General features: G+C 41.7%; 1 protein-coding gene across 1 annotated transcript in view; it reads right to left on the bottom strand.

Annotated features, from left to right (window-relative positions):
• URI1 (URI1, prefoldin like chaperone) overlaps positions 1 to 11,586 on the bottom strand; it is a 53,554-nt gene extending 41,968 nt beyond the window's left edge. Inside the window, exon 1 of the mRNA XM_019535809.1 lies at positions 11,406 to 11,586. Within this exon, the coding sequence (XP_019391354.1) occupies positions 11,406 to 11,477 (72 nt within the window). The 5' untranslated portion in view covers positions 11,478 to 11,586. The remainder of the gene's footprint in view (positions 1 to 11,405) is intronic.
• Positions 11,587 to 13,468: the final 1,882 nt, after the last annotated feature.

Here is a 13,468-nt window from a genome sequence, read left to right as displayed (position 1 = left end):
TGGGTCTATTTTTCATTTTTTCAAGCTATTTAAACTGAACCTTTCCATTACTTCTGTTTTAGAGAGCTAATTTAAGTTTTAACCCTTGTTCCTATACTTGCCAACTGTTATCCCCAATTAGTAGTACATCACAGCTGAAAGATGAACTAGAATGAAGATACAGCACTATATTGGGATGGTGGGTAATATAATTAAAATAATGGATTTTGGTTTGCCTAGTAAACATAGCTGATTTTAACCACAGACTTTATATTGTACTCTTATTTTTAATGCCATGTATTAAATGCTAATACAAGTGTGGCGACAAATAATGAGCATGCATTTCATAATCATGATTCCTTTTCTAACTATCCAAGGGTTCCAGTGCTAGCATAATGAAGCTCACAGGCTGTTGAAACAAGAGTATCCACACACTGCTCTGCTGCATAGCAGAAGACACTCTTCACTGTCTTAAAGACAGAAACATTCCTTCTTCAGCAGCCACACAACTCCTTCTCCATTGTCCAACCAGCCTTTCAATATATATAATTTTTCTCCATCTTCCATCTGAGGAACTGAAAGCCCTTCACATGCATTAATTAAAATTTGCAACACACTTTTGGGAGACAAATTGGCTTGATTTAACAGGGCAACTGAGTGACTTAACTGAGATTACACATCAGTCCACAGCAAAGCCAGGAGTAAAAGGCAGATCTCCTGACTCACAATCATCAGATATAATCACTGCACTGCACTCCCTCAACAGACTGTTTCTTAGAAATGAAGATGGGTTGAATTATGGGAAGAGAAGAAATGATCTAACATGCGAGCAGGTTCTTACCTCTGCAAGCCTATCAATTTCAGATCTACTTCCCATTCCTGTGCAGGTGCTTCACTTCCCTTCCTCTCTTTCTTGAAAGAGACAGTATGCTCATTCATGCTTTTCATCCTGTTACTTCTGTGCATATCTAACCCAAACACTACCCCAATGTCAGGCAGTTCTTCAAGACGAATACTACTTTTGTGAAGTGCAGTATATGATAACCCTTATGACTATTTTCTTTAAAAAAGGCTGAGTCACATGCGCTACTTCCTAAATCCTAGTCATTTGCAGTTTTCTGAGGCTGTCCTCTCCAATAAAGAGCCTCTCTCACCACCCCCCATCTTACCCTCACATTGCACATAGCAGCACAGTGAAGCTAATCTGCTAATTCTTATCTATTTCCTACAGGCTCTGAGTAACAATAGGACAAACTGTCAAGCCTCTGATCAGTTTTCTTTATGCTGCACCTTGGGAAAAGCTACAATTGGCAGAGATGGCACTGAAGTCATCTCTTGGCAGTTGACTGAACCTGTCACTAGATTCATACTGTTAGGGTTATGTTCACAAGCTAGAAACTACTTTTTTTTAGATGACATCTCAATTTCTAGAAAAGATAATACCAACTGTGTAGGTAAGCAGGTGAACTGATTTTTCCCACACTGTACATGGGCATGTACGAAAGTTGAGCACATGTGCACAGCTGGATATGTATGCCTATGCATAGCTAATTAAGATTATAACTCAACAAATATTCAATAAATATTTGGTATTTGTACATCTGCACTATGCATTTGCATGAAAGGCAAGGCATATTACCAGATAAGGATGTTTTAAGTTCTGACTTCCTAAAATTATGACAAATATTACACCATTAGGTGCCAGAAACCCAAGTCCAATCCAAACGCTGATACTGACTTCTACTAGGCAGTCTTGTATAAAATGAAGCCTCTCAGACTACACTTCATCTGTGAAATGGGAATAAGCAGTACTGACTTACCTGCTCCCCAGGGTTTGATGATGATTAATTAATGCCAGAGAAGCACTTTGAAAATCTGGAGCACTGTATAAGTGCTTAGTCGTATTATTCACCACTTGAAACGTAATCTGAATGAGATCAGATATGTAAGTAATTTGTTTACATGTGGTAATAAAATAATTTGTAACTGTTTAATCTTGAATTAGTCTCACTATAAGCATTTCCTTTCAATCACATTTCTAGTTACTGAAAAGAAAACCTGATGGTATAGAGTACTTTTTGTAGAGGCAAAGGGAAGTAATGAGGTGTTAATTAAAGTAAGGGTCCAATAAATCTAAAGCCAATGATCTGCTGCCAGGATACTGACCTTGCCATTTGGGATTTTTGAAAAGACCTGAGTCTTGACCTTGGTTCTATCACTCAGGCCCTCCCATGAACAAACTACCATAATCAAACTGCATGTTTTCGGCAAGAGAGATCAGTGTTTACTAGGGCCCAAGATAAAACCAAACTAATTTTCATGACTGACCTAATTAGGAGAATCCCAAATCTCCTGAGTTTAATTGCTTAATTTTGTACATGTAAGTACAGCCTTCAGTGGGATACTTGCATGAGTTACCCACATGCATAGCAGGGTCAAGATCCACTACGTATCCCATACAAGAGTGATTTTCTCTGCCACAACATGTAGTGAAAAGACAGATGGTGAAACTGAATTTACTGATAAAGTTGTAATTCATTCATAATAAGATTTTACATCATAGTAAAAGAAATGGGTGGTCAAGTATTTAGTAGTAATAACAGGATATAAGAAGCCATATGGAACATAAATGTTTAAAATTACTTTTCAGTTTTACTTTACAAAAACCCTCTGCTTTTAGTCTACAACACAGCAATCACTGATAGAGAAAGGCAGGATCAAGATTTACAAAACCACTTGTCTTAGAACTCCCGATCCATTCCAATCATCCTTGATATTTCAAATATAATTCCCTTTTAGAGACTTCACAAAATAAATGGCAAAACAGGAAATAAAGCTGTTGAAGTTCTTCAGTCATATGGTATATCTTATGATCTAGTGGGAAAGCAAAATGCATTCGTGAAATGTAACGTTCAATTATGAAATCAAGTTATTGATAAATATTACAATTAAAAAATTAGTAAAATGGTCTTAGCCCAAAGGGGATTTTTATGCCTGTCAGTAAGATAAGTATTTGAGGGAAGGGGATACTGGAGAACATTTTTTATACATTTACCTGAATTTTAAAAATCCTAATTAAAATTCTTAGTTATGTCTATAGCAAAAAGCAGAACTCTAAAGATTTTGTGTCACTTGCTCTTATAAGGTACAAACTTCATTAGGTTTAGGAACAATTAATATAAATTCATTAGTTATTGGGACAGGGTAAGATAACAGTTCTTGATATTTAACAAACTAAGCAGAGGCCAGTTAAGTCATCCGCTCTTCATAACAATGTACTCCCAAGCTAATTCAGGTGGTGCGAGCAGTATATCTGTGGTAGCATTTACCCAGCTCATTGGGCTGATTTTGCAGTCCATGCTGTTGTCCATGCTCTAAAGCATACAGGATTCAGCTGTAAATGAATTAGTTTTAAGTTTACACAAGCTAACACATATGTAAATTAATGCTCTGTCTGGGAAAATTCACTTGAGTGTAAACGTTACAGAACTCAGAAAAATCCTAAAAGAAATAGGTTGTATCACACCAAGTTAGTGGCAAGGATACAGAAAAAAGTATAGCTCCTTCAATTTTAACTTCTGCAGGCTATTCTATAAAAAGCTGCACAAAAAAATGCCTGGAGGCGCAGGACTGCCACATTGGTGCCTATGAGGGGTGCGCGAAGCAGGGCCTCTTTGATTCAGATTCAGATTCAGCCCGAATCCGGGACAGCAATTCAATTCGTTGATTCGGATCACTGTCCCCAATTCGATTCAGCTGAATCTGAAGATTCGATGCTGATTTGGAGAATCAGTGCTTCATATATAGACACAGCTTCAAAAGTTTTTTTCTACATACCTTGAGGTAGCAGCTGCGGCTTGCTTCATGCGCCCGAGCATCGCAGCTTTCACATCCCACAGGAGTGCAGGGGACCACATGCTCGGCGATGAACTCAGAAGTGGACTGGAAGTACTTCCAGTCCACTTCTGGGTCTGCCAGGGAGAGCACTGGGGAGCACTCTCTGCACCTTCCTGGCTTGGTGATTGGCTGTGGGAGGACCCCAGGTGGACCCTGCCAGTGACCCCCACCGGCGACTCAGGAGGTACCAGTCACTGAGCCACAAGAGCACAGGGGGGGCCCCCCCAACATGCTCCCAGGTGGACCCATAAGTAGAATGGAAGTGCTTCTGGTCCACTTCTGGGTTTGCTGCCAAGTGCGTTGGGGAGCCACCCGTGCTTTTGTGGGACACTCCATGCGCCCCAGCATCACAGCACTCACAAGTCCCTGCTACCTAAAGGTATGTAGAAAAAACGTTTAAAGCTGCCTCTATGTCCAAATCTCCAAATCGATTCGGAGGGTTCAGATTTGATTCAGAGAGATTAAAGGGTTCTCTGATTCGATTCAGATTTGGAAATTCAGCCACTGAATTGGGCTGAATCTCCGCCAAATCGAATCAGGGACCGAAGCTTCACACAGCCCTCATGCATATCCCATCACTTTTCCAAACACAGGCATGACCAAAGAAAAAAATGGGGTGTCCCTATGTGCTTAAAAAAATCCCTAGATATTGGAACTTCACTTAGATGCCACCAACAGCAGTAAAAGAAAACCAGTCTGGCCCCACAACTGAGTTACAAGAAGACGTTATAAACAAAGTCTCCTAAGCTTTATTAAATACAGCCTTGAGGCAAAGCTCTACTGGTCCTTATGGGGCTCCACCTGGGCTTCAGAGACTACCTACAAGAAGCAGCTTACAAAACTAGATCCTTAGGACCCAATCCTACATGGAATTTCATAGAAATAAATGGGACTCTGTGGACAGGTCAGTAGTGACAGCACCTCTATTTGTAAGACTGGGGCTTTAACATTAAGATAAAATGTAATGAAGGATGATGACAAACATCATGATGCAAGGATTATAGGAGGAAAGAGGGACAAGATAAAAGCAGATGATGTCCGCATTCTGGGGAGTACAGGTTATATTAATTTGTTTCACAGATATACTCTTATTTAAATTTGTGATCTGATGTGCTGCTGCAGTTAGTCCAGCTTTCCAAAAACTGCAGAAAGACCGTGCTTTCACAGACAAACCTCAGCTTATCCCAAGAACTTGCAATTCTCCCTTTTCTCACAAGACAAAGACTCCTCTTCAGACTGTTGTATCAGAAGTCTGGTTGGGTTATCTGGAGAAACACTCCTTACTAGTTTCTTAGTTTTTAAACCTGGTACAACTTTCTGCTGGGTTGACTGTGGCACTGCCTCTCGCCAGAGATATACTTCTACTTGAGTGCCTAGAAAAGTAACTTTCAAATTGTGGTCTGCAGAACCCTGGGGATCCACAGACTACGTCTAAGGGGTTTGCAAAAGATTACTGTGATCAATCAAAAGTATGTGAGTACCTACACTTACAATTCAAAGGGGTTGGCAACTCCAGTTTAAAATTTCCAAAGGGGTCCACAAATGAAAAAGGTTGAAAACAACCAGCTTAGAGGAAGGCTGCTGGTGCTTTCTAGGTTCCACTAGTTCTCCACAGAAGCAGAATCTAGCTAGGCTGGTGGTCTGGGAAGGTAAGAGGACCACAAGGTTTTCTAAGAGACTGGTTAGCAATCCATGAGAAAAGAAGGACTGGGCCTGCAGCTGCTGTGGGCAGGAGGAGAGTACCATGGTACAGGAGTTGCTACTGTGAAACAAGCAAACACTGTATGAGCTACCCCAACTATTGATGGAAAATGGCAGTAAGCTCTTTCCATATATGGTATAACCGTTAACAAGTTCCACTGTGCAAACACAGAGGTCCTATGAATTCTACTCTCCTAGTCATCCAGACTTTTAGGAAAAATAATAGATACTTAGTCAACAGTGTTCACCAGCACACATAAGAAATTCCACATAACCTGAATAAATGTAACCTTTTTTGCCCATTAAAACACTTGCTTTATTAATAAAAAAGGCACTGCTGATATTGTACCTGAAAAGAAATAAGCACTATAATCATGCAATAATAGAAATTATTGTAATGGACTGTAAAACCAGTCTGCAAGCAGGGCTCTGGGCTCTGCAGCTGCTGGTATAACCTGTAAGTGGCTACAATACAGTCACCACTTGAGTTGTGTGAAAGTAATCTCACATATCTAGTTGTATTTATTAGGAAGGGTACTTAAAATACCTGCCCACTCCAAAATAAACTTAAGCAGTTTACAAAATAGCTCAATTACCAGATATATAATTTAAGATGTATGAAATTGTTTTCACAAATGCACACTAGCCTTCTGAAAACCAGTTCAGCTTCAGTTCATGAAATAATGGAACAAATAGTATCCCCTTGTAACAACAGATAAAAAAAGAGAAAAAAATTCCCTGTCCCAATTAGAATTTCTGTTTTTAATTCACTTACTCAAATTACATGATTATTATTGTTTAACCCTTTTAAGCACCTAGTAGAATCAGGGCATATCCTAGATGCTATAAAACACCACAGGAATGTAGGAAAATCTGACAATCAATACATTGAGTAAAACTAGGTAAGCGAGCTAGTCAACTAATACTCAAAGATCAAACAAGCTTCACACTTGACAGCTTCACTGTTTCAGATAACTATTGCATGTTCCATTTACTTCATGAACAGTATATGAGAATGTACAGACAGACAGACTAAACCCAGGAAAGCATTTGATAGGGTAGAGTGAGTCAAAATGCAGCTTTTCAACAAATAGAATCATAATTTTTTTTTAAATGGACTCAATCATAGGCAACTTTAGATCCAGACTAGTGGTCAAGAACAGTACTCAGTTATTCTGCAAAGAGAAGGCTGACTGCTTTGGCCTACCATAACCAAACATTAGCCACATCACAGTACCCATAAACATAAGGGTGAAAGTAACCCACACCTGTAAAGATACTGCACCGGAACAGAATCACAAAACACACGGCTGGAAGGGCCTTTATGAGGTTATCTAGGCCAACTCTTAGCTCAAGGCAGGATAATCCCACTGTAAACCATCCTAAAGAAGCATTTGCCACCTGCCTATTCTTAAAAACTTTCAAGGATTGAGATTCTGTAACCTCTCTGGGTAGTCTTCCCCAATGCTTAACCATACTGAGTATATTTCTAAGATGAGCTTTTATATAAGAAAACCAGTCCCCCTCACCCACTTCTGGAATCACTAATATTATAATTTGCTGAAAGCAACTTATCTCCTTCTCCCCTTCAACAAAGTAAAATAATATTAGCCTATTTCAACACAATGGGAATTCCATACTATCCCACTTAATTTGTATCAGTTATTTCTGATAACTGCTGAACAAGATACATTTTTATCTGTACCATCTTCAGGCATAATACCTGATGCCGCTCAATGTTTTAATGATCTGCTATTATTATTTTTGCATATTACATACTAACTTGTCACAAGCAGGTTCTCTTCAGGACAAGGAGAAACACCTTAAATGACACAAAGGAAAATTCCGGTTGAACATTACGAAGAACCTCCTCCCCATGAGAATGGTTAAGGATTAAAACAGACTGCCCAGTGAAGTTGTAGAATAGCTATTCTTGAACATTTTTAAGAGGTTAGACAAATATTTCTCTAGAATGACTTTCACAAGAATAATCCAGCCTTGAATAAGAAGACCTCCTGAAATTCTTTCCAGCTCCTTTCTATAGTTCTGTTTTATGTAGCGTGTATGAGTGTACATACACACACACACACACATCACACATTCAAAAAATGTAAAAGACACCAATGCTAGTTTCCCAGTATAAATTACAGTATACTATAGTATCATTTCCTTTTATATATTTCTAGATTTACTACCAGGGTTTGCATCATCTAAATGCCCAAAAGAATGCATGCTCTCAGGAGCAAGACATAAAATATGTACAACAGGTGATAGCCATATGCATTTCCTTTGTCTTATGGCTCCAAAGATATCCTTCTAAACAAATGTAAATAAACCAATTAAGCGTGAACCCATGAAATGTCCTCTTTCTGAGTCTGCAGACACACAGCTCCAGTTCCTCTGCTGTCCCTGCAACACAGTAAAAAGTACAGTAGTTTCCTCACTATTCTCAGAATTGTGGGTAAGGGCTCTAAAAAGCTTCTAAGCATCTAGCTGATTTCATACTACAGATACTGCTTGGAAAAGACTTTGTACCAGAAAGCTGTTCACAAGAGTAAGAAGAGAGACAGAAGATACAAGCTGCATAAACTATTTTCAATTGTTTTTCTTAACTGCTTAAATACTGTAACTATTGACAAGACCATAAATATAACATTTGGATTTGAAGATAATAACACTCTATGTCAGCTGAAGTCATAGGACAATTATGAATCTATCTGCAGAGATATGTAACATAAAATGACCAGCTAGTTCCTGTAGTAGGTGCCCGATAAGTAATGATGTTTAGATGCCATCATGATTGAGAAGTCACTTTCTTTCCTTATTCTTCTGAAATCAGAGAGGGGAACCAAATGTGCTTATCAACAAACATTAAAATCTAATCCTACTAAATAAAATTTCACGCTATCAGATTGCAATTGATTAGATTTCCCTAAAATGTGCTTACACTCAACAAGTCCCTCTCGATTCCAATTGGTTCTGTAAACCTCTCCCATTTTGTAAGATCTTGTTCAATTCTTCCACGCTTTAGATACAACAGGAACATGTAACAAAACCAGTCCATTGCAAATTAACTGTGTGTACAACTCCTGAGAGTACAACATACTCACTACTCAGTAAAGATACATTAGTCACTGAGAACCACATATATAATACTATTTTGTTTAAATTCTTACTCTACAGCATGTTATCCTGCCTCTTTAAATATTCATTCATACTGTACTTCCTGTACTTACAAGCAGTAGGTTAACTTAACATTTCCAGCTAACAGATATATTCAAGAAATCTGTGACGCTATACTTTCTTTACAAAAACATTTAAAACTTTAAGCAGATACAGTGTTTTCAGTGATAGTCTTTATCATGAAAAATGCGAGATAGTTTTTTCAAATTTATCCCCAAGATACAATTTCTAAGTTGTATTTTTCTACAAAATATCTTAACAGAAAGTACTGAAAGTTGCTTTTAACAGTTTGGTCTTACTAGCACTACAAATTAACAAGATTAAAGTCTCTCAAACAGGCGAGTGGCTGTTCCAACCAAGAATCAGAATTCCTCTGCACCAGGCATCTTCCACCAAGAAGGTTCAATCCTAACAGGGTAAAAGATACATTAATATCTTTCACCTTGCATACTGCTATACAGGAAGGCAGTCTGGCTAGATGGAAAGGGATTCCTGGGCTAAGTAGAAGTTCTCAGTTGATCTTGACACTTTAAAAACTCCAACCTATTGCTACAACAGTAAAGAAAAGGAACTTGCAACTTTACCCAAGCATCGTGCAATATAAAAATTAATCACAATGCCAAAACATAATATTTTAAAGCCTACGGGTAGTTAATGATGCATCTCATTATTTCTAACCACTGAGAAAACACAATACAGTATGAACTTCAGACGAATGGGATTGAACCGATTTCTTTTTATTCAACCAAGACTCAGTCGTAAGGGGCATGTTGTCATTTTGATGAAAAGTGTTGTGTATGTGTTTGCATCAATCACAGTTTCATCAGAATAAGTCAGAGCGGGGTGAAAAATGAAAAATTATACATTATACATATTCGCTAAAAATAACAAATTGAAATTTATTTTACAGACATATTGATCACTTCACTGAGAAAAAAATAAAAATATCTAATGGCATTAGGAACACATTCTCAAAACATATTCAGTAATTAAATAACATTGAGTGAGACCATTCACTCGCTAAAAGTGCTAAGTAAAAGTACACAGAAAAACAGAAGCACATTATTTCAAGTTCATCACTAGACCTCTGCGCCGAGACCAAAATGTGAAGTTGCACCCCAAGAATGATTTTTGGTGAAAACAATGCACATCTGAAAAAGGGGATTTAAAATGAAAAACCTCCTCAGCTTTAAAATATATTATTTCCATAAATGAACATTCAGTTGTGATGTAATTACATGTAGCCTCTAACTCTCCATTGCACAAATGGAAAGTCTATTATATCTTCATCATGAAAGTCCATTGTAAGCAAGATATTTAGTTCTTCAGGATAATTTCATGTCCAAGCTGAAGTGTTCAATTTTTTTTAGCCAGTTTGCAGAAATTATGTAAAGCTTCCCTATGATAAAATATAATTTTGGTACAGCAGCCTAACTGAGGCTTAATTAATGGTCTCTTGGGTCTCTTCTGCAGAGGAGCAGATCTGTATAAGAAAAGCCTTAAACTTGCTTACAGAAAGAGAAGCCTTGCCATGAACTGCAAATAATTCTACATGTTCATGACAGACATCCACTTATACTTTAATACCCAATAGACACTAATGCATTACAGTAAAGTTATTCTGCATCACAATCATCTACCCAGAAAAATAACTGTGAGGGGGAGAAGGGAACAGTTTACCGTCATCTGCTCCACCTATAAGAATGGACAATACCGAATACCCCACTCGGTGACTCTAATTTCCATCCACGTTAATGACCAATTAGGTAAACCTCTCCAAGACGACACCTCATTTATGCGCATTATTGCAGGAGGCGAGTGATCTACATCCTGTGCGTCACACCACTTCCTTACCCTTAGTTAAAATGACAGCACTGTATGAGGTAGCAACTGTTAGTTGTCAGGTGTAGTCTGGAACTCCTCCAAAGACAGGCCCAAGATCCTTTGCCTTCAGCAGTCACCACGCAACCTCTAAAGCGATGGCGATTCCCAGTGGGCGCAGGCACGTGCTCACGCTGATCAGATCCATGGAGGCTGACCCCCACCCCCAACCTCTTAGTCCACAAATCCACGAAGCCCTGCAGTGGCTAAGGGACCATCAAAGGGTCTCAACCTAGACCAGGAACCAAGGCTGCGATTCGGTACCACCACCCTAAAAGGATGAGGGGCCTTTTGCAAGTCAAGAAACTTCTCCACCAGGCACAGACACTACTATGCCTCCCACAAGGGGCCGAGGCACCTTTTGCAAGTTGGGAAGCATCCCTGCCAGGCATGGACACCATTGATTTTTTTAATGCAAAAGACAGAAGACAGGGAGAACCCCTGGTGTGACAAAGCAGTAGGGCTTCAGCAAAATCCCCACAGCCCCCCTACGCCAGGCTAGGCTCAGAAGGCTACCAGGGCCCTGCCACTATACTGGGGGCCTCATGGGGGCGGGACCGGAAGTGCCCGTGGAGGGTCACGTGGCGTTCTCGCGCAGCTACCCACCCCCCCTCCCCTGGGGGGGCAGTAACGGTAGCAACGGCCCCAGGCCCAGGCGGTTCGGTGACGTCACAACCGCATCACGTGGGCGGCCGGAGCACGCGGCACCCCCCCCTCCGTCGCCCCCTCCCCCCAGGTCTCGCCCAGGCCCAGGCGGCCTTTACCTTAGCGTGCTCCTCACGGAGGCGGCCCAGCTGCGCAGCGCGGAGCGGTGGGGCTGTGCCGGGAGCCTCCATGCCCTGAGTCGGGCTCCTCAGCAGGGCGAATGAGTCCTATAGAAATGTTTGTGCAGGGTGAAGCGCCGGCTCCGCAGCCGCATCCACGCAGGGGCCCTGCTGCACTCTGGGTAGCGCTGCCGCCGCCGGAGGAGGCACCAGGCAGCGAGCGAGGAGAGGCGGACGCTCACCCCACCCCCCGGCGGCGCGGGCTGGGCAGGCCGCGAGGCACAGACCGTGGGGCCCCGAGGAGGATGCGCTCAGGTAAAGATCAACCCACCACACTTGTAGCGTGGGACTTTGTAATGTTCTTGAGCGGGGGAATGACCCCAGCAGTCGGGAAGTACAGCCACTTCCTGGCAAAAACATCCCCCCCACAAAAAAATAAAAAATTGGTGTTCCCTAAAATTTGCTGTGTATCTGGGTGTATGAAGGCAGTTTGCATTAAGCATTTCCCGGGGGTTGCCTTTCTTCTGGCACAGTTTAGTCCCCACTGAGGTGTTTGGACTCCTGTGGCCGTATGGCTGCGGGCAGGCAAAACGTGGGGGCATCCGAACCCCAAGCCTCTGGACATGTAGGATGCTGGCCAAAAGACTTAAGAAATATCTGAAGCCCCTGGTGGGAGTGGAGGATGTTTGCCCGTTGTAGGGCCACTTATGCCTCTGGACTGACTCACAGGTTTGGACTGGATTTGACTTGGAGCAGGAAAAATGTCTTTAAAAAAGAAAACAGTCTTGCTCCCTGTGACAGGCATTGGATGTGCTACGGACCCTAGCTCAGTGCCTGCTTGAAACTATACGGCTGCCTTCATAACTAAGGGTGTATTGGTGACTGGTTGGGACAGATAAAATACAAACCAGGGACAGGACTGAGGATCAAAGCCTTAAAACAAGTCCTCCAAGGGTGTACAGGGAGCAGGGCACACGGGCCCTCAAATGCATCCCAGAAGCCAGTGGAACAGCCTAGAGACAGCAGACAAGGGATAAAAAAATGGCTCCACTGACACAGGGGTCTTCCCAGGCCTGTGCAACAACAGGTCTTTTGATCTGCCATTCTGTGACTGGGCCAAAGCCCACCAAGTACAGCTGGAAGCCCAGGTTAGTGATGCGGGTCACTAAGGACATATCACCGATTAATTAGTCAGGACAACAAAAGAAGAAAACCAAGAGGGGAGTGAAAGCTGAAGGTTCAAAACAAGTGCTCCAAGGGGAGACATGGAGCAGAGCACATCACCCAGCACGTGCTGGCCCTTGATTGCATCCAGGGAGCCAGTGAAACCATCCAGAGGCGTGAGCAAGCAGGACAAGAGAACAGCCTCACAGTCACGGGGGTCCTTGGCCCTGTGCGCCATTGGGCCTATTTCTTGCCTACGGGCCCTGGGCCAATGCCCGCAAGGAAGAGCTACAAGCCTGCCTTAGAAAGGGATCTCCCTAGATAGCAATCAATTGTTGGCTTGGGACAACTAAAGACATAAAAGGGATGGGAGTGATAGTCAGAGGTTTAAAATAGGGCTGTCAGTTACTCGCAATTAACTTATGCAATTAACACAAAAATAAAATTAACACTTTTTTTTTTTAAATCACATTAATCACACATTGTTTTGACCAGTGGAGCAGGCAAGCTGTAGACTAGACAGACCTTGTGTGCCCAGCCCTGATCCTGACCTGCCTCACACTTGTTCCAGACTCACCCACCCATGCTGAGTAGTGTCAGTGGCTAGGCAGAAGCTGCTACTCAGCACCAGGGGGGAAAACAGCCCCTTCCCCATCACCACTGCCAGGCTGTTCTTGCTGCAGCTGCCCAGAGTTGTATCCAAGGAGCCAATGAAACTGCCTGGAGACATGGGCAGACAAGGGACAGGAAATGGCCTCGCAGTCATTAGGCATCCTCCCGGCCCATGTGATGCAAGACTTTTTAACACATCAGGGGAAGTCTCAGGCCAGGCATGCCATAGAAACTATAAACCTTTAGTCTTGGGTGTCATTAGTGACATGAAAATAGGGACAGGAGTA

The sequence above is a fragment of the Crocodylus porosus genome, unplaced genomic scaffold, assembly GCF_001723895.1.
Source record: "Crocodylus porosus isolate Cpor-Errol unplaced genomic scaffold, CroPor_comp1, whole genome shotgun sequence".
NCBI lineage: Eukaryota > Metazoa > Chordata > Crocodylia > Crocodylidae > Crocodylus > Crocodylus porosus.
Note: the sequence above shows the minus strand (reverse complement) of the source record. Positions and strands in the feature narration are given on the sequence as shown.